Here is a 26,553-nt window from a genome sequence, read left to right as displayed (position 1 = left end):
GCATCTCCTACACAAAGCGTGGAGTTGACTTTATAAAGTGTGGCGAGCCCAAAGCGTGGTGAGCACAGCGAGCCCCGCGAGGGGACGCGGATTACTTCACATGTATTCCACATCCCCTACGCTAACTACGTAACTGCTGCTGTGAAACTACACAAGTACCAAAAATTCTTTTGGAACCTATCCTATATTTAGTAAAGCAACATGCCATTTTTACCAACTGTATTTTAAGGGCATTGTATGAAGCCTTAGGGGGGTATTCAATCCCGGTTTGCTATTTCTGCCAGCGGAAATAGCGGCTCTTGTCTATTCAATGCCTCCATTACCGACAGCATTTAAGGCAGTTTCCGGCTTTTAAACAAGTCTTTGCCGAAAACGGCCGCCGATTGTCGTATTCGCAAATTAATTTCGACAATCCGGGGCCGTTTTCCGTGGAAAAAAATGGCCCGGGATTCCGACTGTCGGTAAGGTCCGACAGTTGGAATCCCGTATTGATTAAGTACCAACCAATAAGCCCCCATCTGCATTTTACAAACACAGCCTGTAAAATTACAGTTTGACACTCTTCCAAGGCTTGATTCATCTCCCTCTTTGTCTTATATGATTGTAAGTAAATCGACTGATGTAAACGACCCTGACTGGCATCATTCTATTAGCCTGTGAAAGTTTTCACAGATTTTAGACTATTTTTATCATTAGACTTTGTGAAACATGAAGTAACAGTTTACTTCTCTCCAGTATGAGACGAGATGCGCTTTTCAATCCTTTGTCTTGTGAAGAAAGGCTTGCTAGCAGCTCCTTATAAGTGGCATGGACCTCTGGGTTATTTAACAGGTCATAGTAGAGGGTACGATGTATTAGGGATTCGGTCCTCTGTCCACTACCTGTACACATACAAAAATAAATTATTAGTCTTTATAAACAGTGCTGGAAAAAATCAACAATTGTTTAGCGCTAAATTCAGCAGATTATTGTCATTTTGAGTCTAACGTCTATTTGCAAACCATGGGCATTGTACATAGATGATTTTATCATTAATGGAATTCATTGAAAAAGAAAACATATTTTAACATTTTGGATTTCCACAACAAATTGTATTTAAAAAAGAAAAACAAATCAAGGAAAAAACATACAGAATATAAATCTGGTACTGGATGGGGGCAAATATAATTTGTAATTCAGGTATTTGCTACCAAAATCTGGAAACGGACAAAAACTGTCGCTCAGACCAGGTACTGTATTTGAATTTGTTTGATTAAAACAATTTGACTGGAAGCTTTTGTCCATTTTCCTGGGTTTGTGAGCAAATTGATGATTGTCATTTGCTCCCATTCAGTACCGGATTTTCAGTCCAACTAGTTGTATGAAGGTTGGTCTAGTGTATGGCCTGACCACCTGTATTAGTAGTACTTATGGTAGACGATAGATTACATATTTTCATTTACTTTATATGGAACTGTGACAAAGCTATAATTATAAGTGAAATTGGTGCAATCTGGTGTGCCATTACAATTGTGCAATTGACTATACCCCTTAAAGTGTATTTAGTGCTTGATTCAGGTTGGTTTGCTAGGGAGCCCATAAATGTCAAACACCCCCCCCCCCCCCCCCCCCATCATCACCAAATCCTCTGTATGTGAATACACCCCCTTGTATGCACCCAAAGAAATGACCCTATGTATGCGCATACGTGCACCATCGGTCCCCATGCCAATGTTCTGGTCTGTGCAAACGGACTGGAATAACCCCCTATGTTGTCTAGCAGCTGATTGTCTATATGACCCCTGTTATAATTGAGTGGAGATAGAGCAATGGGGCAGATGTATTAAGCCGGGCAAGGTGATAACATAGAACGGGATAATGTACCAGCCAATCAGCTGTGTTTGAAAAAGGACAGCTAGAAGTTGATTGGCTGGTGTGTTATAACCTTACACTTTATAATGCTTAATACATCTGCCCCAATGTGCAGTCAATTAAATCATCTGAATGTTCACTTTAGCACTGATGCTCGTAGGACATTATGGGTCTGGTTCTAAGAGTTTGTGCAATTGGCCTGGAAACTTCTTACGTGTGTAACAAATACTTCTTAGGAGTTTTCAGAAATGCACAGTTAATTGCTCAACTACATGGACATCATCATTGCATGTGGCTCAGAATCAGGACCTATGTTATAGGTGCCCCGTGGCCAAATTAGCGATGGGGTCAGTGGAGGATGATGACTGATGTTAGATAGTGGGCCAAACACAGTGGCGTAACTATAGCCTCGCAGCCCCTGCGATGGCGGGGAGGCGCTTAGAAGGTGAGGGTGCCGGGGGGGGGGGGGGGGGGGGCTGCGGGGCTATTGTTATTACCCGCTGCGTCTGCCCTGGACCTGCCGCCGACGAATCAGTATGCGGTCCTGCTTTACAGGGTCCTGCTGCCATAAAAAATGTGACACACAGAAAATGGCTGCCCCCATACTGCAGACAATTTTTGAGGATGCTAGAGGAGGGCAGAGGCCTCCTCTAGCATCCTTAAAAATGGTCTGCTGTATGGCAGCCATTTTCTGAGTGACACATTTTTATGGCAACAGGAGCAGGGAAAGCCGGACCGCAGACCGATTCGCTGTCGGCAGGTCCCGGGGCAGAAGGCAGCGGCATTATGTAGGGGTAAGGGGGGTCAGGGGAGCGCTGCCAAGATTTGTGGCAGGAGGGAGGATATTTCATAGTTACGCCACTGGCCAAACATACTGCCAGAGTGATTGTGATGTTTACTACACATGTATATGGAGAACCACAAGTCCCAGCATGCGGGGCATTAAAGGGCCCGCTGGCACTTGTAGTTCCACAGTAAAAGAAATAGTTAAAAAAACACAATGACAACCAAGAACAATAAAAGTTTAATACATACATTACACACACATACTGATACTTACCTATCTTGAGCCCGTAGGTGGGGTCCGGGCTCCAGGGTCCGGGGCCTTGGTTCCTGGGTCGGGGGCTGCAGGGTCCGGGGCCTTGGTTCCTGGGTCCGGGGCTGCAGAGTCTGGGGTCTGGGACCTTGGTTCCTGGGTCCGGGGCTGCAGAGTCCGGGGCCTTGGTTCCTGGGTCCGGGGCTGCAGAGTCCGGGGCCTTGGTTCCTGGGTCCGGGGATGCTGTGTCCAGGGTCCGGGGCTCCAGGATCCGAAGAAATCCATAGGGGTACCTGTGGAAGAAAATCCTACTCACCAAGGTCCTCCGGCGAAGATCACGTCCTCTTCTTTCTGACGTAGTCCAGGTCTTCTTAAAAAAACAAACACCCGACTATTCCGTCCGGTACCCGCTGAAGAACTGAGGAGAGACGCTAATGTTTCATCTTCAGCGCCTCTCCTCCGAATGATTCTATTGGCCGCCTAGCGGCCAATCAGGTGCGGAGAAAGTCGTTTTGTCCCCCGTATTTTGGGAACCAGCCCCGGCTTTAAAAAAAAAAAAAAAAAAAAATCGGGGAACCCCTATTTGCCGGGTTTCATGATTTTTTATTACCAGCCCCGGCTCTTTCAGCCTGGTGCTGGTTTTGGCTGTGGGGGTGGGGGGGCGGCCAGGCCGTTTTTTTTATTTAATTATTTATTTTTCTATTTTTTTTTTTTTACACTGAAGGCTGTACAGATCTGACTGATCCGTGCAGGCTTCTGCCAAATAAGACAGGAAAATAAAGTGTATTTTCCTGGCGTATATTCGCGGCCATTTTATTTTCAATACGGCCGCTTAGTAAATCAGGAATCTTTGAAGAATTCTTTGAATGGTGATTCCTGTCGTATTCTATCGATGGTGCATTCATTCGTATTTGTAAATACAAATACGGATGTCCCATCAATACGAATACGAATTCATCTTAGTAAATTTCCCCCAGTAATTATGATTATGACCATGATTTCCTGTCCATTATATTTGGTGGACTCGGCCCCATTCCCTAGAACTATGGGTCTCACTTAGCACTCACCCAAGGATAGACTGGAGAGAGCAGTGGCGATGGTCAGGGGTGACAAGAAAATATTGCTGTTTGGATTCTTGCTTGCGTGGGTGCGGTACAGGTCATAGCCAAAGTTGGATGCAGAGGACGCAAGCTTGTTCAGTGGATTCTTGTAGAATGGATCTTCTTCTTCTACTTCAGTGGTGGGAACCTAAGACAAAACACAGGAGAGGTAATATACAATCCCATGTAATTCACTTGTCCATTGTGGCCAAGTATAGTGTACTTTAAGCTTCCGTATTGGGAAAGGAGAATCTTGGCGGTAGTTTTTGCTTGAGAATGAAAAATAAAAACCATTATACCATATGTGTTCTAACACTATAGAATAGGGTTCATTCCATTTCAATTTGTACTTTGCATTGCCATGTACAGAAGTTTATTTCTAGACCTATTACATTGAAGAGAAAACTAAAGCCTGCATTATTTTTATATTAACCTTTTGTGTAGCCTGTTCAATGATTTGTTTACCAATAAATGACCCTTGGTTTGTGTTTTTTACTTTATTTTTACGTATATTGGGCCGAATTCCTGTTTGTACGTACTTGCCTACACAGCTGCAACTGTTCAGGCTACGGAATTGCTAATTATCACAAGTGAAGTTGCTGCACAGAAATATACTATGGAAACCCACCGGATCCACCGCATAGTCATTAGCAACTGACAGACATAGAAACAAAGCAATAAGGAGGAACATTGTCTCCCTGAGTCCATGGCTATGCAGACTGGCCATGGTAGTGTTGCTGATGACTTGTTTCTCTGCGTACATTATTGACGGTGATAACAGGTACTGTACATGCCCTGAAAATGGGCCAGACATGCCTGCGTTGTTGATGTCACTCTCCGTTACCTCCCCTACATGGTCCCTTCCTGTCAATCAGTCTGTGTTTAAAATGTCACTGCATGCAGAATCGCAAAGGTCCCTTAGCATATATGCAGTGTGTTGACGGCACTAATCAGTCAGCTGCGTGAATATCGACATTGCATACAGACATGAAGTAGGCCCAGTATACAGATCAGGTGGCTTTCTTTCTTATTGACCAGTCACTTTGTTTTTTTTCACATCTTTGTAATTATTGCATATACCACTACTAATATACATTTCTGCATACCCTTTGCGGTATTTTACGTACCCGTTTTGCTTTGCCACACACAGATTTGTCATCATACACTGTGGCTCAGGTTACTCCTAATAGCCCCTCTGCACCTGTATATTTTTCACTCCAAATGTGTATCTTGGAGCATCTCACGACATTTGGTATAAGGTCAACTAGGTGGTTGACCTCTCTATTAACCTGCGGTATATGCCACAAAGTAGTGGTTCCCATCATAGGCTACAATGGAGATTGTTTACCATTGCAGCCTTTGGAGAAAACTTTAACTGACTTCCCAGCCACAAAGAGCCAATCACCACTATGCTCTTCAGGAGCTTCAACATGATTGGCTGATGGTTTTCCTAGTGACAGGAGTCACCCAGTGCCCAATCATTTATAAGCTTCCATGTGTCCAATTTGTAAAAGACTTCTCTGGGAGTATCTGAGAGTGCACATGCGGCAGATGGAGGCTGCAGGAGAGCCTCTGAGGATCATGTAAACCAGCGAGGCCAAAATCCAAAAAACCTATGCCCTTCGTAGTTTGGTACATAGGGGGTCAGACCGTAGATCCTATTGATAATAAAAATGCTAAATAGACTTATAACATAGCAACAATTAAAAAAAAAGATGCAGAAACGGCTGTTTCTACATGTTTTGTGGAAAAAAAAATGCTTGGTAAATAGATGGTATTTGAACCATAAAACTTAAGGCAACTTAACAGTCCTGGTTATAAGGATAAAAAGCACCTCTTATATTTAGAATTAAGGTTTGCAGTCCAGCCCCGCTCCCTCCCTCCCTCCCATTTCTGTATTGTGTACATGTGTGTACTCTTGAAGGTGGAGTCTCCTTCAGCTTTGACTTGGTCCTTGCATTTGCAGTCTACATACTGTATTGAAATAAACACTATGAATGGCATGTCCTGGATACATTATATTTCTGTACTAAGAATCAGTTTGGGGGCCCCTGGGGTTTTAGCACTTAAATTGCTATTTACTTACAGTATGTAACACTTGGACACCTTAATTGAGACTTCTCACCAATGTAACACTTCTAGTACTCAGCTGCTACTTCTTATTGATGCAACACTTCTATTAGTGTGATACCTTGGGGCAAAATTATTCTAAGAACCGCAAATTTACTCCAGGTTAAGTCTTAGCATGCAGCGTGGTAACACCACTTATTATTGTGTGCAGCACACACATTTTAAGGATTTTCCATGCTGGAGCACAAATTACTAATACCCCTTGTCTGACCAGGGTAGAACATGGGCAGGATCTGGGTAGAGGGCAGTATAAACGGGTACGCTGGATCATCCGACCCGGCTCCCGTTTACAGAAATGGGGGAAGCCCAACCTCCGGACCGCAGCATCCTGCGGTCAACATGGATGTTGGGCGGGGGGTGCACACAGTCTCCGCTGTTGTCTGCAGACAACAGCCGAGGCAGGGAGGTGAATGGATGCCTGTGTGCAGCATCCATTCACTTAGCGGACGGGGAGCTGGGGGAATGCACGGGGGCTGCTTCTGCTTCATACTCTGGATATTGGGAAAACAACATTATTCACATTGGCAACCATTATGGACATTTATTACTAGAGCCAATACACTACTGTCTTGCATGTTATTTCCTTTTCCCCTCCTTCAAGTGATTTAAGAGTGTAGGCTGCGGGGGGCGTGGCCTGACGGGACTCGTGTGAGGACGCAATCCAACTGAGCTCCTTACCTAAACCCTCTAAATCGCCCAATTCCCCTACTTTAATCCCCATCCCTGCCACCCTTACCCGCACACCATCCTCCTATCTGCACCCCAGTGCCGGTGGGTTTGAGCTGCGGAGCCGGGGAGCGCTTGGCGGCGTTCCTGCGGGTTGCGGCCTTCCCATCGTTCTGAGGCCGGGGCCTCGATTTTGGTGCTCCTCCGTGGCGTTCACCCGACGGGCCGGAGCAGCCTCTGCCACCGCTGATCCAGGAAGCTGCCAGGACGGGGACTCACGCTGAAGGCGCCCTCTGCGACTACTGCTGGCGCTGTCCGGGAGGTGCTGATCGGCTCCCGGAGGCCTACACCACAGCCGGAGCCAGGGGCTCGCCTGGAGAGCCAAGCCGCGATCGGAGCTCCGTGGCGTGGAGCGCGGACCGTCCTACCCGCCCTGGTACCCAGGTACAGTCCTCAACTCCCCACACAGCCGAAAGAGCCCTCCCCAGGCTCAGGGACCATCATCCTACAGAGGCGCTGCACCAGGTGAGGGAGGCAGGCTCCCCTGCTTCATTGAAAAAACAGCGGCCATCTTTTTGGTGGTTAAAATCCTTTACTCTCTCCCCTCACTATCCATCACCTCCTGTTCTGTGCTGCTGCCCACAGACCCAGCAAGCCTTGGTGGCCCACAGCTGCACAGCCTCCTAGACAATCACTGGCCCTGCAAAATAACCTGAAAACGGAATAAATTTATATAAAAAAGTAAAAAAATAAATAAAAAATAATAATAAAAAAAAAAAAAAAAAAAATAACTATCTTGTAGCTCCCAACGCACCCAGAGGCCATCCTAATTGCAGAACCCCCATCTGAACTCCTCCTGTTAAATACGATCTCTGTCATCACCGTAGTCCCGGCAATGTAGACTAGATGAAGCCCTCCCACCACCCATGGGTATGATGCATATAGGATACCTTTAATTCAATATATACTGTGCCTCAGCCTTCGGCCCTCCCAACTTATTCAACACCAGCTCGAGTGTGTGAGACACAACCATGCCACCCAAGAAGCCCAGAGGGGTCCTCCCCCCTAGAGTGTCCTTCCCCACTCAGAAACCTCCCACTGTGTCCAATGCTGTGTCAGAGAATTCGCCAAGCCAGCCGTCCAAGACAACTGCCCTCCATCCCTCCCCATCAACCTCAGGGTTTGATCCTGAGTCAGATGCCCCCCTTACCGTGAAAACACTCTACCAAGCACTGGCTACCCTCAAATCTGAACTGTCACAGGACTTCACGTCTGCACTCCGTGAGGTCAAATCAGATGTGAGAGCCATTGGAGAGCGCACTGATCACCTGGAAAAAAAGCTGGAAGAGCTTGTTTCCTCTCATAATGATCTTATCACGGCTCACGATCAACAACAAAGTGACCTTGATGCTTTCAAAGACAAGATGGCAGACATGGAGGACCGCTCCAGGCGAAATAATATTAAGATCCGTGGGATCCCCGACTCGGTGGCGAACGCTGAGCTGGAGGGTTATGCTCTCTCGCTATTCCACAGACTCCTCCCCGACTTGGAACGTAGAGATCTTATGATCGATAGAATCCATCGACTGCCAAGACCCCGTTCTATCGCTTCCTCACTTCCCAGAGACACCCTCCTCCGGGTGCACTTTTTCACAACGAAGGAACGCATCTTGAGGGCAGCAAGGGAAGCAGCTGGATCGGACACCCTTGGAGGTCTTCAACTATTTCCAGACTTCTCCGCTCTCACGCTCGCCAAGAGAAGGGCCTTATTTCCCATCACATCAGCTCTACGATCTCAAGAAATCCCATACAAATGGGGTTTCCCTGTCAAGCTAATTATCACCCACGATGGATCGACCCATACAGTCACCTCGCTGGACGAGGGAGTAAGGCTCCTTCTAGATTGGGACGTCTCGGTGGACCCCCCTACTGGAGTAAAAAAGAAGCATCCAGTTCAGCCAGAATGGGCGGTCACTTGAGCTGTCCCTCTGATTAATGTTGTCTTATTGCACCTAGGTTGGACTATAAATTGCTGGGACGTTCTCCTGGTGGTGCAGATCCCCTCGCCGGGATCTTTGGGCTACGTAAGTGAATGGTATTTCCAGCTCGGTTGGCTGGAGGCCTCTAATACTATATTGTAGACCATGTTTACATGTCGAATAGCTATTGAATTTTTTATTTTTCTCTGTAATGTGTTTCATTATGCTCTCTATAGGCTATATTATGGTTTGTTCATGTATCCTAATTCTTGTTAGCTTACTATACTTCCCATGGGTGGTGGCACTATACCACAAACCACCCCCCTCTTTAGTACTACTGCAAGTTACCCCTCCCCCTGCAGTAGTCACTCCGTCCCGATACACTGGGATGTTTTGGTTTTTTTCACCCCCCCCTGATTCTATCCCTCTTATTACCCTCCCTTTGGTCACTGGTCACCTTAGGCAGCTTAGTGTTACAATATGACGCTCATTCAGCCCCCAAGTACTACCTGGTTTTAACATCTCTTTCCATAGCACTGTCCCGATCTCCCAATGACTCAGGTACTTTCTCTTAATGTGAAAGGGCTGAATTCCCCCAACAAAAGGCGATTAGCATTGAATTTCTTTGCAAAACAGAGAGCAGGTATTGTCGCCCTTCAGGAGACCCATTTTTCTTCTTTAAAACCTCCCTTACTTAAAGATAAGCAATACCCGGTTGGTTTCTTTGCCAACGGCCCCTTTAAAAGGAACGGAGTGGCAATATTATTTAATGCGTCTCTGACTTTTTCATTACATTCCCAAGTGGCAGATAAAAATGGTCGCTACCTTATCCTAACAGGATCCCTTGACGATAGAGAAGTTACCTTAGTCTCCGTTTATGCCCCAAACTCTAATCAGTTGCCCTTTCTTCGTAAACTCTTTAATCAAGTCCAGAAAGTCCGTAGAGGCCAACTCCTCCTTCTGGGTGATTTCAACTTAGTGCTAGACCCTAAAATGGATAAATCTCTTAACTCCCCCTCAACCATGTCCTCTCACCTCAAATCTACTTCATTAGAATTCCGTAATCTACTTACGGAATTTGATATATATGACATTTGGCGGGTACACAACCCCTCTGGGAGGGAATACACGTACCATTCCCCAGTACATAATTCCTATTCCCGTATTGATTATATCTTATCTGATAAGTGGACACTCCAACAGGCCAAAACCAGTGATATTCTCCCCATTACTAGGTCAGACCATGCCCCGATCACTATTCGTTGGAATTTCTTGAATCACCCTCCCTACAACCGTCCCTGGAGACTACCCCCTCATTTACTGACCGACCCGACATCTAAGAAGCTGATAGAAGACTCTATGATACAATTCCAACAACTCAACTCCCCCCACGACACCTCTATACTAAATCATTGGTGTGCGATGAAGGCGGTTACTAGGGGTGTTGCCATTCAGGCAAGTTCTAGACTAAAGAAAGCACACCAACAAAAAATTGCAGATCTTGAGTCCTCCATAAAAGACCTAGAAAACCTGAATAAAAAAACCCCCTCTAAACAGCTCAGAAGACAACTTACTGAGACTAGAGCCCAACTTAATAAACTCCTTCTTACACGAGCACAGGCCGCCCTAAACAGACTCAGACAGAAGTTCTATCTAGTAGGAAACAGAGCTGGGAAAATGTTAGCCCGCAAACTACGCACCCAACAAACTCGAAACAGAATACAATACATCAAAACATCTACTAACAAGAAACTCTCTAACCCCTCTGACATCTCTAACCAATTTGCTTCCTTCTATTCTCAACTCTACAATCTCTCTACAGACACCACCACTCCTCAACCCACCCTTTTCACTATTAATTCCTTTCTAGCCGACCTGAACCTCCCCTCTATAACAGATGATCAGTTAGAAACCCTAAATGCCCCATGGACATTATCCGAAATCGAAGAGACCATTAAATCGCTTCCCAGAAACAAGGCCCCAGGCCCTGATGGATTCACCAATGATTTTTACGCCCTATTCCAAACCCTACTCGCCCCCACTCTTCTGGAGGTATTTAACGAGATTGCAACTAACGGTAATATCCCAGCGGAAATGCTGGTGGCTCAAATTGTTACCATCCCTAAACCAGGGAAAGACCCTTCCTCATGTCAAAATTATCGACCCATATCTCTACTGAATGGAGACATTAAAATTTACGCTAAATTGATTGCCTCCCGTTTGAATACTCTCCTCCCCTCCCTGATCCATCCGGATCAGGTGGGATTCGTCTCTGGAAGGCAGGCATCAGATAATACTCGTAAAGTATTTGACTTACTCGATTCACTCCAGAAAGATCAGGGCCTCCTTCTGTTATCGCTTGATGCAGAGAAGGCCTTTGATCGCCTTAATTGGATTTATATGCGAGAAGTTCTCCTTAAATTTGGCCTACGAGATAGGATCCTCTCAGCGATACTAGCTCTCTACAGTTGCCCATCCGCCAGAGTTTATAGCAACGGGTTCCTCTCCAACCCTTTCTCGATTTACAATGGGACTCGTCAAGGCTGCCCCCTATCCCCATTGATCTTTGTGCTAGCAATAGAGCCACTGGCAGCCAAAATACGAGCAGAAGCTAACTTCCCTGGGATATCACTGGGCTCAACTCCACATAAACTCTGCATGTTTGCAGACGATGTTCTTTTGCTGGTCTCTGATCCATTAGTATCTCTTCCTTATTTACATAGAATATTAGACTCATATTCCCTGGCGTCCTACTACAAGTTAAATACTTCCAAGACTGATGCACTCCCTATAAACCTAGACCGCCTTATAGATACACTACGATCCACATATCATTACAATTGGCAAACATCTAAAATTCGATACCTTGGCGTCCAAATCCCTCCCTCCTCTCCATCATCCTTTGAGGTTAACATTCCTGACCTTCTAAACTCGATCTCTACCCTATCAAAATCCTGGGCCAATTATGATATCTCCTGGTTGGGACGAATAGCAGCCTTCAAAATGTCCTTGCTCCCCAAACTGATGTTCCTCTTCCGTACTATCCCTTACTCTTTCCCGAAGAAATATCTAGACAAGGCCAATTCTATTATGACAACTTACATCTGGGCATCCCGCCCCCCTAGACTAGCTAGAACCAAAATGTGTATGTCCAAAATACACGGTGGCATCAACCTACCCAATTTAGCACTATACCACGAGGCGGCCCTACTGGCCCAACTGAGACACTTCTTTCCTCACCCCTCTAGAACGAGTTGGGTGGAGATAGAGGAATCGACTTGCCCTAAATTTCCCTTACGCGACCTGTTTTGGATACCCCCTAATCTACGACCCGACACCTCTAAGCTCCTCCCTTCCACCCGAGCTTCCCTGGCTATATGGGACAAATTGACTCGCACTATCTCTAAAGTCTTCCATAACTTACCGTTAATTTCCCTCTATACGGTGGCCCGCATCCTCCCTAATTTCAATGCGCCCAAATGGATTAAACTGGGTATTAATAGACTAGGTGATCTCCTGGACGGCCCCCTCCTGAGACCCTTTACGGATCTACAGCACAGTTTCCCTATTCCGGACTCAGATATCCTGCAATATTACCAGATTAGACATTGGTGGATCAGCCTCTCTATCTCCTCCGTTACAATGTCTCCTAATCTCCTGCGGCTAGTTAATAGACTTCTTGGGGAGGTACGTAAAGGAGAGATCTCGTTCTGGTACAGAACCCTAGTGGAGCTGATACCCTCTCCTAAGACTAAAGCACAAACTAGATGGGAATCTGACATAGGCCAAACCCTGCTGGAATCCCAATGGGAAAAAATCTTTATCTCTTCGTATAAAATGTCTAGATGTTTAAACCATTCCGAAATGCACATTAAACTACTTCATAGACTATATCTCACACCAGACAGGTTACACTCAATTTGGCCGTCATCCTCAAAATTCTGCTGGCGACTGTGTGGGGAGGTGGGCCATCAGTTCAATGTGTTTTGGTCTTGTCCTAGAATCAAGCCTTACTGGGAAGCAGTATTTGTCCTGATCAACAGGGTGCTGGGCATACTCCTCCTACCTTCCCCACTCATAGCTCTTTTAAACTTTTTTCCTAACACAGTTCCCTCCCATCTTCACTATGTGCTAGGCCACATATGTATTGCAGCTCGCGCTGCGCTAGCCCAGGCCTGGAAACAATCTACCCCTCCCTCTCACCTTAGAGTTGTGCAGAAAACCCACATGAATTTCCTGATGGAGACAGACACTCCCCTAGACCTCCCCTCTCCACCCTCTTCTTCGATTCGATGGAACCCCTGGAGAGAGTTTTTAAATACGAAAGGAGGCGCTGAACTAGTAAAGCACAGTATAAGCGACTCTTCACAACCCACCACCTCCGCACCCTAGTGAGCAAAAGTTGTCCCTTTACCTATCCCAGGATCTCTTATCATGACTAACGCCGGGTACCTCTCTGTTGTATACTGTTGTACTGCACTGTAAAGCCTGTATATTATTTAATTTGATATGTAATGTATCGATAACTGTTACTGGTGACCAATTACCGAATGTTTGTATGACGGATTGTTATTGGACCATCCCACACCCCCATACCCCCCCCCCGCCCCCTTTGCTCTTTATTTCTGTTACCCCCTCCCCCCCACGCCCCATGTTGGTTCTTATGATTCTGTATAACTTGAAAATCTTTTCAATAAAAATCTATTGAGTTAAAAAAAAAAGAGTGTAGGCTGCTGTAAAAATGACACTAAATACTTTTATAAGCGCAAATTGGAATATTGTTGTTACAGCAAGTAGGGGACCCCCCTGTCTAAAGTGCCCCAGGCCCCTAATCTAGCACTGGTTTACACTGCGGGTAGGCACCGCAGTGTAAACTGTGCCAATCCCAGATCCAACTTGGCTTGGATCTGTGTTCCAAATGCCGGGTTGGATCCGAGATTTGGGTGTAAAAGGGGTATTAGTAGTTCAATCAATTTGATTTAAACATCTATGATCTAGCATGTATATCCTTACAACCTGGACTGTTGGGGGCCTTGAGGAAACCACTAGGCACAACTGATTTTTTTGCTATTTAGAACATGAGAGAGTTGTGACACCCTTTTTATAAAACAAATTAAACAGTTAAAAAAATGTTGAACAGCTCCCCAATCCTGTGTTTTTCACTTAGCATTAAAAGCGCACAAGTAACACCACCCATCGCCCTGCAATGCATATGTGATTTCTTACACATTTACTGATATCTCTCTTTGTTTACAATCCTGAGATACAAAATATTTATTGGTTGGAGACGTGAGTTTCTCACCTCCTCTGCAGCATCTTGAGAGCTGGTGATGGAGAAAACAGTTGCGGCAAGAATGACAACTAAGTACCTCTTCATTGTGAGACCTATTAAAACATCAAAGAACAAGGTGTTTAAAGACATTGCAATAATAAACAAGCCCAAACAGAATGTAATCAATCTTACTCAGGTTTGTAGTCAGGGTTTTGGCTGTACCTCTTCTTTTCCTTCAACAAATACATGACTTCTACACTAGGGACTGGATGACGGCGTCACTCGACAAAATGATTAAGAAGACCAGGAGACTGGATTAGTTCCCAACGTTTCGAGGAACTTAGCCTCTTTATCAAGGTGCTAAGTGCCTCGTAACGTTGGGAACTAATCCAGTCTCCTGGTCTCCTTAATCATTTTGTCGAGTGCCGCCGTCACCCAGTCCCTACAGATCCCGGAAACATCCCAGGTTGTTTCACGGGGGGGCACTGCATCATTGCATTTGGATAAAAGCATCACGGAGTGTCGCTCCTCTAGATCTCTGGCTTCTACACTATGAAATATACTTATCACCACTTCTGACTGCAATAGCTAACCTGGCAGTCCCGTAGAAGGGCTCACTGCAACACTGTGCTGGCCATGCCCCTGAACAGGTGGCATCACATGATTGGGCAGATTTGCAGGCAGTGGATAATTGTCTCCATTGTTACAAATGGCTCTAGTCTACACCATACTAGCACACTCCCATATATGCCAGGGATGCTCCCTGAAATTGCAGAAATCTCCTGACTTCCTGAAGAATCTAGCAATCTCGCTGACAGTACCATACCCCATTATGTAGCTGTTTTGAGACATGTTTATAGTTTTACATCAGTTTTATGACCGTACACATTATATAATGCTACATTCATACAATAGTAGATGTTGCTTTCACAATCTCCCTGAAATACTTCTTCAAAAGAAGGCAAGTACGGTTATGTGACTGGAGCATCCAAGCAGGGGTAACAGGATGCAGGGCGTTGTTCCAGAAACACGGTAGCCAGATGCATGGTCCGTAGGGCAATTATGGTGCTGCATCTTAGGGCCTTGCGCCCAGAGTGGCAGAACAGCTCACAACCCATCCTTTTGGCTCTGTTTTTGGAAATAGTCCTCGTCGTTCCCCCCAGTCAGAAATTACGGACTACCCCCCCTCACACACACGTACATCACAGAGATATGATTTTACTTGTGAGGACCATATTGTTTTCCATTAATATGAATATGACAGGCATGAGGGCACAGAAAATGTGGACAGGAGCATACCTCCCAACTTTGAAGGTCTGTAAATAGGGACACAGGCGTGCAATAAAAATTAGGGCGTGTAGCTATCCGGAAATGGAGTTGTGTGGCCTATACTCGCATCTTCCAGCTAGGCCACGCCGCCGTTTTGACTCTGTGGGGGCATGGCCCAGAGGCTGTGTGAGCCTCTAGCCATGCCCCCAGCCCCCCTGGCTGTGGGAATAGACGCACAGCATCTATTCACTCCTACTCAACACCGCAACACCCCCCCCCGCCGCGGGACACAGCTGGACCCAGGCGGGACGCAGGAACGTCCCCAAAAACCGGAACGTTCACGCGGGAATCGGGACGGTTGGGAGGTATGCGGGAGTTATATCAGTTTCTGAAGTCCAAATGAAGTCGTTACTCTAGCACTAGAACATTTAGCTCTGTCTGCCACACGTTGGTAATGTGATCGCTGATGAATTAGTCTGAAGTGTTTGGCAGCATCACAGAGGTGAACAGAATGATACATTGATCTTTTGTTTCCTGCAGGAAATGAGAAGTGTAAACAGCCAAGAAAAGCACAAAACCGACGGAATAAAACCTACACACAGTGTGATATGAAAGCGCAGATATTCTGTAGGCAAGGAACTAAAGAAAGAGTAAGTGTGTGGTTACAGCTAAATAATACATGAGATAAATACTTCTTTTTTATTCTCCATGTGTATGCCGGCGCATGAATTGGTGAGACATTTATATGGGCAGAAATAAAGGTGGTAAGTGCAGCCATTTATAAGAGATGGGGATGTAATGGATGTGGTGCTGATCGCACAGTAAGATGTGAGAAGTGCGGCCTAAACACCGCAGCTTAGGCCTCGTCATACTCACCTGCTTTCTGGCTGCCCTCTCCCCAGGAGCAAACGTCTTTGGTGAGTTGTACACTCGCCGGGGCGTTCGCATAATGATGGACAGACAGGAGGCATTCACAGGGGTCCACCGAGCATTTTATGGGCATGCCCATGCAGGATAAAAATAAGTATAGGCTTCGAAGGTGAGTAACCAATCGATTTTTCCTCCGCGGGCGCATGCGTAAGCGTGCACATCTGCTCGCATTCTTAGCACGGGATTCGGGTGGCGGGGGAGCGTGCATTCAGTAGGGCGGCGCTAGGCAGCGAATATATGCAGGTCTGAATTAGTCCTATAGCTTTCATTATGTAGTTCCAGGGAGTTCAAGAGAAATCATTAACAAAATCGTTAGATGTCTTTATTCATAGTGTATCCAGCTTTAGAGAAGTTGTTAGTGAAACAAACACACACACACACAATATGGGCTCTTCAATCCTCCATCCAGGGGATCCTTACCTATTGAAACTGATATCATGCCCTCTTGACTACCCTCCTGAAATGGTTGGGAGGCTCGCGAAAATCAGGTTCCCCTCCCGGCCCCCCGAAAAGGTGGGCAATTCTTACGTACTCCGCCGGAACCCCCCCCCCCCCCCCCCCCCGCATCTTCTCAGCTGCAGCGTTAAATTGATGTGATTCGCAGCTTTTGTGGGAGGGGTCAAATATGCAAATTGTGCCCTTTTAGTCCCGCCCCTCCTTGAAGACTCGCAGGATTTGCCTTACTGCGGGTGGGTCTTGATGATGTCTACATGTACTGCTGACAGTCTCCTCTCCAGAGTTCTCCCAGAGAGGAGACTTTAAAAGTAGGCAAGTGTGTTAGAGTATGCCCATTTCTAAAAGTCCTATGAAACACTTAGGCCCTTATTCTGGACAAAACCATGTGCACTGCAGGTGGGGCAGATGTAACATGTGCAGAGAGAATTAGATTTGGGTGGGGTTTTACTTCAAAATAAGATCTATATTGCAGTGGCAAAATAAAGCAGTCCGTATTTTCCCTGCACAGAAACAAAATAACTTGCCCAAATCTAATTCTCTCTGCATAGGTTGCATCTCCAACTGCGGTGCACATGGTTTTGTCTATTTGAGGAATTTGCCTTTGCGATTGAACCAAAATAAGGGCCCTAGAGTAGATGGGGATATTGTTGCTGTCCATGTCACTGTTTGCCTGTCTTGTTTCTTGCATATTTATCAAGGTCGGTGAGCACCTGCTGCACGAGTCCTAATGATCTGTTGGAACTGGGCATGCTGAGACATTTCATGTGCAGCTGAACTTCAGACAGTGACTAGCTGACTGAGCACTATGGTACAATTACTTCAGCTGTTCTCTCCTTAATATTCATAACTATGCTGTTAAAACAAGTCTGTTATTCTGCTGACACACACAGATTTTGTGTTTTAGCAGTTGATGTAATTTTCCAGTTACAAATGAATCTTGTTTTGAAACAGAAAGCTGAAATATATAGTAAAAATTAATAGAGGAAACAAATTTTAATTATACCCCTTTTACACTGCCGCAAAGGGTGCCGGACGGGGTCCCGACAGTCATTAACCCGACGTCGGGATCCCGACTGTTAAAACACCGACGGCCGGGTTCCCGACGGCCGTTGGCTATTTTCCCTCGTGGGGGTCCACGACCCCCATAGAGGGAGAATAGAATAGGTGACGAGCGTAGTGAGCCACCGTGCCCGCAGCGTGGCGAGCGCAGCGAGCCCGCAAGGGGCTTTGTTGCGCTGGTCACGCTGTCTGAGTCCGGGCAGTTGGGATCCCGACATCGGGATAATGACTGTCGGGATCCTGACTGTCGGAGAAACATACCACACCCGCCGCAAAACCCCAGGTCTTCGGCGGGTCAGAGGCGGTGTAAATGGGACACGCCGTGTCCCTTTACACGGGACTTCTACCCAGGTCCTGACCTGGGTAGAACACAGCTAGGACCTGGGTAGAGGGCAGTGTAAATGGGTACGCTTGGTCATCCGACCTGGCTCCCATTTACATCAATGGGGGACGTGCAACCTGCGGACCGCAGCGTCCACAGTTTGGGCGGGGGGGCACACATAGCATCTGCTGCTGTCTGCTATACTCTTCAGACAGCAGCAGCGGAGGAGGTGAATGGATGCCTGTGTACGGCATCCATTCACCTCCCGGATGACAGCTGGGGGGGGGGGGTACACGGGGTTGGGGGCAACCCAGCAGCCTACCTTGGTGCTGGGCTGCCCCAGCACGGCGATCAGTGTTTCCGGCGGGGATTACTGCGGTCCCGGCGCTTGGAGATGATGTCACCTCCAAGCGCCACCTCCGTCTACACTGCGGTTGGGCACCGCACTGTAAACGGTGTAAATCCCGGATCCGACACGGCTTGGATTCTTCTTACAAATGCCGGGTCGGATCCGGGATTTTTGGTGTAAAAGGAGTATAAGTTTTGTCACTCTAAGTACAGATGGTGCCTTCTTGAGCTAGCCTTCTCTGGATAGTCATAGTGAGCCATGTCTCACCAAGGCCTATTGTTCTCAGCTGCAATACAATATATAGAACAATACAGTAGGGGGATTAGCATAACATTAAGTCCAACAGCTCTGGCTCACTTAATCATATGAAAGGGCTAGATAAGGATGGCTCTATCTGACCATGTGCACCTTGATTAAACCAAGTTAAGTTGACCATACACTTAAAGATATTTCCAACCTTCTAACTTGTTTCTGGGTAGAACATAATTCTGGTAAACACTAGAACAACAGGCACTCAACACTAAATTCTACAATAATTGTGGATAACATGCAAAAGCAGGCAGTATATGCACTGCACTAAAAAAAATATGTAAATACACCCTTAGCTTCTTCACTTTGATTCAGGGTTTGTTCCAGGCACAAAGGCCCTTATTCAGATCTAATCGCAGTACAAATTTGTTCTCAAAATGGGCAAAACCATGTGCACTGCAGATGTATAGAGAGAGAGTTAGATTTGGGTGAGTTATTTTGTTTCTGTGCAGGGTAAATTTAGATTTCAGTTTCAACACACCCCACCCAAATGTAACTCTCCCTGATCTGAATAAGGGCCAAAGTTACTTGCTCTATTGCTTTTGTTCCCAACACGGAATCAGCCCCATTGCCTGTAATCACAGGCTTTAGAACAATGTGCATCGATCATTTATAGTCCACCAAAACAACATCGGCTTATCCCATATCCCCCACCCCCACGCATCTGCAAAATTCTGCCACATGCCATTCAGTGACCTGCTTATACCACATCATTGTCTAATAAGCAGCTAGTCCCAAAAAATGGCATACGTGCTCTCCGATCTCACATATAGTCTAAACGTCCCCATGTGCTACACTAACCACCCATCAGTCCACTCGTGAATGTATATTTGACTCCCGCATGCCACTCACAGTGCACTATTCAAAAATCCTGATGTACCCTCTAGGCCCCTCGACATGCCCCCCAGGACTCCCATAAATGCCAATGAAACCTCCCTACTTTTTCCACCCTACCAGCTAATTAAATAGTCTATAATATAATGATACATATATACAGTAGTCCAGAGCCCCCTTAAGGGAATGGGGAAGATAAGTTGATTTGTTGTAGAACATGTTGCACCCAATCATTTCCCGACTACGATCCAGAAGCGACTGGTTCTACCCAGTCTTTGCCACTTACTTTAAGCAAAGCAGACCATTGGCCTGCCTTGCTAAATTGTAATAAATGGGATAAGAGAAATTTGCCACAAAACCTCCAGAAAAGGAGACTTCCAGCAATGGGCACTTGATAGAAAACTTCTTTTTCCTACAGTCTTTCAAGTAAGTTCTTTAAAGTTAAAAAATACAAAATAAAAATCTAAAGGAAACCTCAAACCCAAAGATAATTGTGGGGTTTCAAGTTGTTCAATCTTAGATGACTAAATTGTATAGTATTTTTTTTAACAATCTTCAATTCAAACTTGAACAATAACATTCACTGACTTTAAAATCTAAATAAATATAGTCAGTTTAGCTTGAATAGACAGAAAAGACAGCACATAATACAGTTATTTCACATCTTTTAGCTGGGAGTAGACACTTTGCATTCATGTAGCTTAGAAACCCAAATATCAGTAGGTTCAACAAAAAGGCAACTTGATTGAATGTTGAACGGGCTTGAAAAGTTCAAGTATATGTCCTCACGTTTAGGATATTATTAAAGCATGGGGAAGGGCACACCTAAAACGACTAATGGACTTTGGCTCAGAGTGCAGATCGGGGAGACGTACTAAATCACCCCGTGTGTATGTCCCCTAAGCCTTGGAAAGAGATAAAGTACCAACCACTCTGCACCCAGGTGGAATATGAAAAATGACAGATATGAGCTGATTGGTTAGTAATTTACCTCACTCAACTTTATCACTCTGCAAGACTTAGTACATCTCCCCCTGGGACAGTTGTGTGGGTGCATCAAACAGTGGTTCTCAAACTCAGTCTTCCAGGCAGCTCAACAGTCCAGGTTGTAAGGCTATTGTTGCTTGAGCACAGATGGTTTAATCAAATTGAGTGAGCTACTAACTAAGCCAGCTGTGCTCAAGCATGGATATGCATAAACCCTGGGCTGTTTGGGCACCTTCGGGAACCAGTTTGGGAAACACTGGGTACAGAGCTACTAAAGAAATGTGGTCAGATTTAGGATTAGGATTTTAAATTAATTGGGTTCTCTTTAGTGTGTATTTGTTTGTGTTTGTGTTTTTTTTAGAATTCTATTCAGAAAATTGTAGCGGTTCTTTACATGTTAACAGGTGACTTCCAACTTTCTAACAGCATTTCACATGTGTTTGTGAAACCCAATGGTTAAAGTGTGTGTTGGGGATGGGTAGAACTGAGTTCCACCACCTGTAATGGTAGGTGAAACTAGTTTCTCCTCCACCATGGACCTGCACAGTAATTCACCACCCACATCAATAGATGATGCAGCCACATCCCACTTCCCTCAGTCCTGGTTGCTCCATGGTTCTCCTCCACGTTTGGCCCACGTCTCCTGGACCACTTTAAACCCTGGTGAAGCCAGTTATGATTAAGCTGTGTTTGCCTGGAGCCATGACATCATTTTGATACCAATCTTTCAAATCTGTTCACTCAAAGGTTCCCATTTCAGAAGTGGGTGGGGTCAAAAGAACCAGATCAGAAACAATGCTGCCAGCAGCACAGATTATTTCAGGAGATAAATGTACCAAACGTATCATGTATGTGTGGATAGAGGTAGCACAATAATGAGTGGAGTGGCTGGAGAATTACTAATTTTGGGAAACTCTCCCAGGCATAAGAGAGTGTAGGAAAGTATCCTGCATGCTGCTCACTGCATTAGATGGACTGTGGGACTTGATGGCTTGATTATTTTTGGATTGTCTCATTGCAGCCCTGTGTCCTACTGAACAATGCCAGGAATGGCAACTTTGTATGGCAGGAGGCTGAGCCATGTCTTCTGCACCTCCCACTAACCTACAAATAGTTCAAAAATAAGCAGATCACACAGTTGTACTAGTTTTCTATAGAAATGTTGCATCCTGTACCCAAGTTCTTAGTGAAATTATGTTGTAACAAAGAAGATACATCCAAACAGGTGGTTCTCCATAGCAGTGGCGAAATTTGTGGGTGGGGAGTCCAAGTGTAAAAAATATAATTTGGGCCCCCTTCTCAACCCAAACCCAAGTTCACAATATGCAACACGTCAGTGGGTGACAGGGAAAAACAGTTGGTGATAGGAAGAGGATGACAGGGGCATCAGTGGGCCCTGTCATCCTCAGAGGCCCCAGTGCACTACACCTGCTGGTAGTACCGCACCAGTGGTATCAGTCTCCTAAACACAGTGGAACATGAATGCAGGGTAAATTTGCCAGTAAGTAGTATAATGAAAATATTAGACGTATGTATACAACCCAAATGTAGTTTAATATAGGGTTCAGATGATAGCTTGGGGGTGATCAATCTGTCCACACTATCTATTGGACACTCAGTTGAGTCTAGATCCATGTTGGCAAACAGACCTTGTCCCTCCCCTTACCCCAGCCCTTTCCTTGCCTATCCTTAACCTCACTGGGAGTGCTGGATCCTAGTCCGGTGTCTAATCCTAACCTTCCCAGGAGTGCTGGAACCTAGCCCTGCAGCCTAACTCTAACTTCCCCGGGAGTCCTGGAACAAAGTTCCGCAGCCTCACCCTATCCTCTTCCCAGTGCCTAACTCTAACCTCCCTGGGAGTGCTGGATCCTAGTCCGGTGTCTAATCCTAACCTTCCCAGGAGTGCTGGAACCTAGCCCTGCAGCCTAAACCCAACCTCTCCCCGGTGCCTAACCCTTACCTCCTTGTGAGTACTGGAACCTAGTTCTGCAGCCTAACCCTATCCTCTCCCCGGTGCCCAACCCTAACCTTCCCAGGAGTGCTGGAACCTAGCCCTGCAGCCTAAATCTAACCTCTCCCCGGTGCCTAAGTCTTACTTCCATGGGAGTCCTGGAACAAAGTTCCGCAGCCTAACCCTATCCTCTTCCCGGTGCCAAACTCTAACCTCCTTGGGAGCGCTGAATCCTAGTCCAGCAGCTGAACCCTATTCTCTCTCCTAACTTCCCCATGAATTCTGGAACCTAGCCCCGAAGCCTAACCTTAACCTCTCCCCGGTACATAACCCTAACCTCCTTGGAAGCACTGGATCCTACTTCGGTAGCCTTTGCCTAACCCTCACCTCCCCAGGAGTGCTGGAGACACCTCCTCTTAAAGAGAAGGCAGGTTACCAGGTCATTGAGGTTCTTTAGACCACTTGGATCTAGCATCTTCCCTGGAAACCCTGCATGATAGACTCCTATTATATAAACTTGTCACAAGGATTTGGGGTCAAGCAAACAGCAGTGTCCAGTTGTATTTGGAGGTATGTAACTTTGCTTTTTCCAAGAAGGACCTTAAATGTTGATGAATGTGTTTAACATAGTAGACTAATGATCAGATGTATCAAGCTTCAAAAGTGATAAAATGGAGAGTGATAAACAGCCAGCCAATCAGCTCCTGCCTGCCATGTCAAAGGCTGGGTTTGAAAAATAACAGGTAGGAGATGATTGGCTGGCTGTTTATCACTCTCCATTTTATCACTTTTGAAGCTTGATACATCTGGCCCTAAGGATCTGATTGCAGTACAAATTTGTTCTCAAAATGGGCAAAACTACAGGTATGTGCACTGCAGGTGTGGCAGATGTAACATGTGCAGAGAGAGTTAGATTAGGGTGGGGTGTGTTGAAACTGAAATCTAAATCGCAGTGTAAAAATAATGCAGCCAGTATTTACCCTGCACAGAAACAAAATATCTCACACAAATCTAACTTTCTATACATGTTACATCTGCCTCAGATCTGAAAAAGGGACTAAATATGTTTGTGCGGTGAGATCGATACTCATTTTCGAGTAATGCAACTCATCAATGCGTGCCAGAGGGAAGATTAGCACAATGTTCCATTTCTGGTGTGGTACTAAAAGGAGAATTTTCTAAAAGAATTAAGTGTAGGACTATTCCGATAATTCAACCATGGATTATTTTTCAGCCTGAAGAAACAAGGAGTAAAATGTCACACTTTCACTAATGTATGTTTAATTGAGCCGAAATGTGATCATATTAACTAATATTGGTTATTTATTAGGTCGATGCTGTCAAAATTGTCACGGGGGCGAATACTTATAAGAAAAGAAAAGTTTTATTGTTCCTCAGTGAGAAAAACAAAATAGCAATCTAGCAAATATGATACCTTTTATAAGAAAGAAAGGAACTGATATTTCCAAATAATGAAGTTATTTATGGAGTAAAGGCTGCATGACAGTGCAGAACGCACATCACAATATCAAATCCTCCATCCATTCTCTTCCCTTTGGGTACACTTCAATAAGCAGATGTAGCTGTGTTTTTAAATGTTAGCACTTTTATATGGAAAAAAAAACTTGAGAATAAAAAAAGCCCTGTAGAAATGAATGATCTAGCTAGTACCAAATACTCCTAAACAGTATATGTAAGTAAGTGTTTGTCTTCTGTCCGAATACTTCAGGACATTAGTTGTCTACGGGGAAATGAGGCTGCCAATGACCCATGGATACCCTTCATGCTCGGCTTCATCCCTGTGAAATCAACATATTTATGTTTATCATGTGTCTGACATCGAATCGCTATACAGCTATGAATTACACATTGCTGTTTTGTGCGATTACCCAGTGCATAGTAGATTCATAGTGCCAACATACTTAGTTCTCAAAATGGGCAAAACCATGTGCACTGCAGGTGGGGCAGATGTAACGGGTGAAATTTAATAGGAAGAGAGATTCAGAAAGTGAGATATTTGGTAAGAAATCCCCAGTTTTTTTAAAGCGGCAATCATTTACACTGCAAAACCAGTTTGATTTTGCCGTGTAAATGATTGCCGCTTTAAAAAAAAACCTGGAGATTTCTTACCAAATCTCTTACTTTCTAAATCACTCATTCTATTACATTTCACCCATAATGTGCAGAGAGCGTTACATTTGGGTGGGGTGTGTTGAAACTGAAATCTATATTGCAGTGAAAAATAATGCAGCCAGTATTTACCCTGCACAGAGACAAAATAACTTACACAAATCTAACTCTATCTATATATACATGTTACATTTGGAGAGGAGTGATAAGATGTAGGCAAGTATGAGCTATTATGTTATGGTATCAGTTGCAAATTGTTTTTTATAAGCGCTATACTCAATATAAGGTCGCAGGGTCCATCTTTATTTCCCTTAAAATAAAGATTTTCATCCAGATATTTTTGTAGGACGTTCATCTCTAATAACAACAGAGCATAAAATGTGTTCAAACAGTATTTGCATGCCAGGGAATAAGACCATTGGATAGTCATTTGTCCAGAGACCTCACACACAAAATTTCCAACAATCCACAAATTTATCAGAGCTGGCACCTTGAAGGTTTTATTAAGTACTTTAATCTGTCGAGGTAATGAGACATAAACGTTGGCTGTGGCAGCAGCAGAAATCAGATTAAATGCAGTATCTTTGAATGGGAAGAAGTATTAGAGTGACCTTGACAAGCCCCCTTTATAGAGCTAAAGGGGTGTACACACAGAGAGATTTTGGCTAATGGACAATTTTGACTAAGCAATTTTGACTAAGCAATTTTGGGAGAGATTTTGGCTAGATGCACTGGAGATTTTGACTAAAGGTCCATACACACTGGGCGACTATGCCCAGTGTGCATGGACAGCGATGATGAGAATCATCGTGGCGGGGAAAGCCGCTCAGTGCATACACACTGAGCGTCTTTCCCCCTGCCAGGCGCCGACGGAGGGGGGAGGACAGCGTTGCATAGCGGAGCGCTATGCAAAGCCGTCCTGAAAGCCGCTCATCTGCTGGTATAACCAGCAGATGAACGGCTTTTCTCAGCGATGTTGCGGGAGCGCGCAGCAGCGCTCACCGCTCATCGCCGGACCATACACACTGTGCGGCTTTGAGCTGAAAGCCGCTCAAACCTTCTGTTTTGAGCGACTTTCAGCTCAAAGTCGCCTAGTGTGTATGGGCCTTAAAGCGATTTTGTCTAAGCAATGCTAGTCTATGATCTAGATAAAATTGCCTTGCCTGCACAGTCAATCTATGCTAACCAATCTTTGTTAGACAATATTGACTAAGCAGGAGAACAATAGGGAGATTTTAGCTACACTTCTAGGAGATTTTGACTATCTAGTCAAAATCTCCTGTTAAAAGTTCTCTGTGTGAACATAAGTCTGCTTGTTTACCGCTGACTTTCTGGACCATTTCTGGGAGGGCGCACCCTAGAGGAGCTTACTGGTACTACCGCAATGTAACTCGTCAATACTATAATGTGTGATCCATATTTGGAAAGGTTATTGTTCATTCAAACTTATGTAATCAGATCTAGGGCTTGAGTCAGACCTGACTGCTGTGCTGCGAATTAGCAGCATGAGCGAGCATCTGCAAGCCGTCCGTGCAGACAGCCAGCAAAGGCTAGCCTTCGATGGCTGCTCACAGGATGGCTAACACCCTGTGGCAATTTGGGGGAGGTAACACAGTGTTTTCTGGGAGTACGCCAGAAAGCACAGGCTTGGGACATCAGCGGCCTCCTTCTCCCCGCGGCCTCCGCAGCACTGAGTAAGTCTGGACTTACTCGGCATTTACGAGCAGGGGGCACTCCATTTAATGGTGAGTGATTTCGAATGGATTTTTCCCTGTGTGCATGGCTGCAAACGCACTCGCAGCCATGCACATGGGCGGGATTTCTTTCTTGTGAATCGGCGTTTACCTGTTTGCTGGTCTCCGAACACATTCAGCCCAGCGAGCAGATCTAAACTGAGTACTGAATACTGAATTAAGGCCCTAG

The 26,553-nt window shown here is 45.3% G+C and overlaps 1 protein-coding gene across 1 annotated transcript in view; it reads right to left on the bottom strand.

Moving 5' to 3' along the window:
* The window catches only part of SERPINF1 (serpin family F member 1), a 69,826-nt gene that overhangs the window by 22,155 nt on the left and 21,118 nt on the right, over positions 1 to 26,553 (bottom strand). The window contains exons 2-4 of the mRNA XM_083172137.1: positions 14,065 to 14,147; positions 3,955 to 4,135; positions 726 to 881 (exon numbers count right to left, since the gene is read on the bottom strand). Of these exons, the coding sequence (XP_083028263.1) occupies positions 726 to 881; positions 3,955 to 4,135; positions 14,065 to 14,139 (412 nt within the window). The 5' untranslated portion in view covers positions 14,140 to 14,147. The remainder of the gene's footprint in view (positions 1 to 725; positions 882 to 3,954; positions 4,136 to 14,064; positions 14,148 to 26,553) is intronic.

Source organism: Crinia signifera, chromosome 2, assembly GCF_055691185.1.
Source record: "Crinia signifera chromosome 2, ASM5569118v1, whole genome shotgun sequence".
Lineage (NCBI taxonomy): Eukaryota > Metazoa > Chordata > Amphibia > Anura > Myobatrachidae > Crinia > Crinia signifera.
Note: the sequence above shows the minus strand (reverse complement) of the source record. Positions and strands in the feature narration are given on the sequence as shown.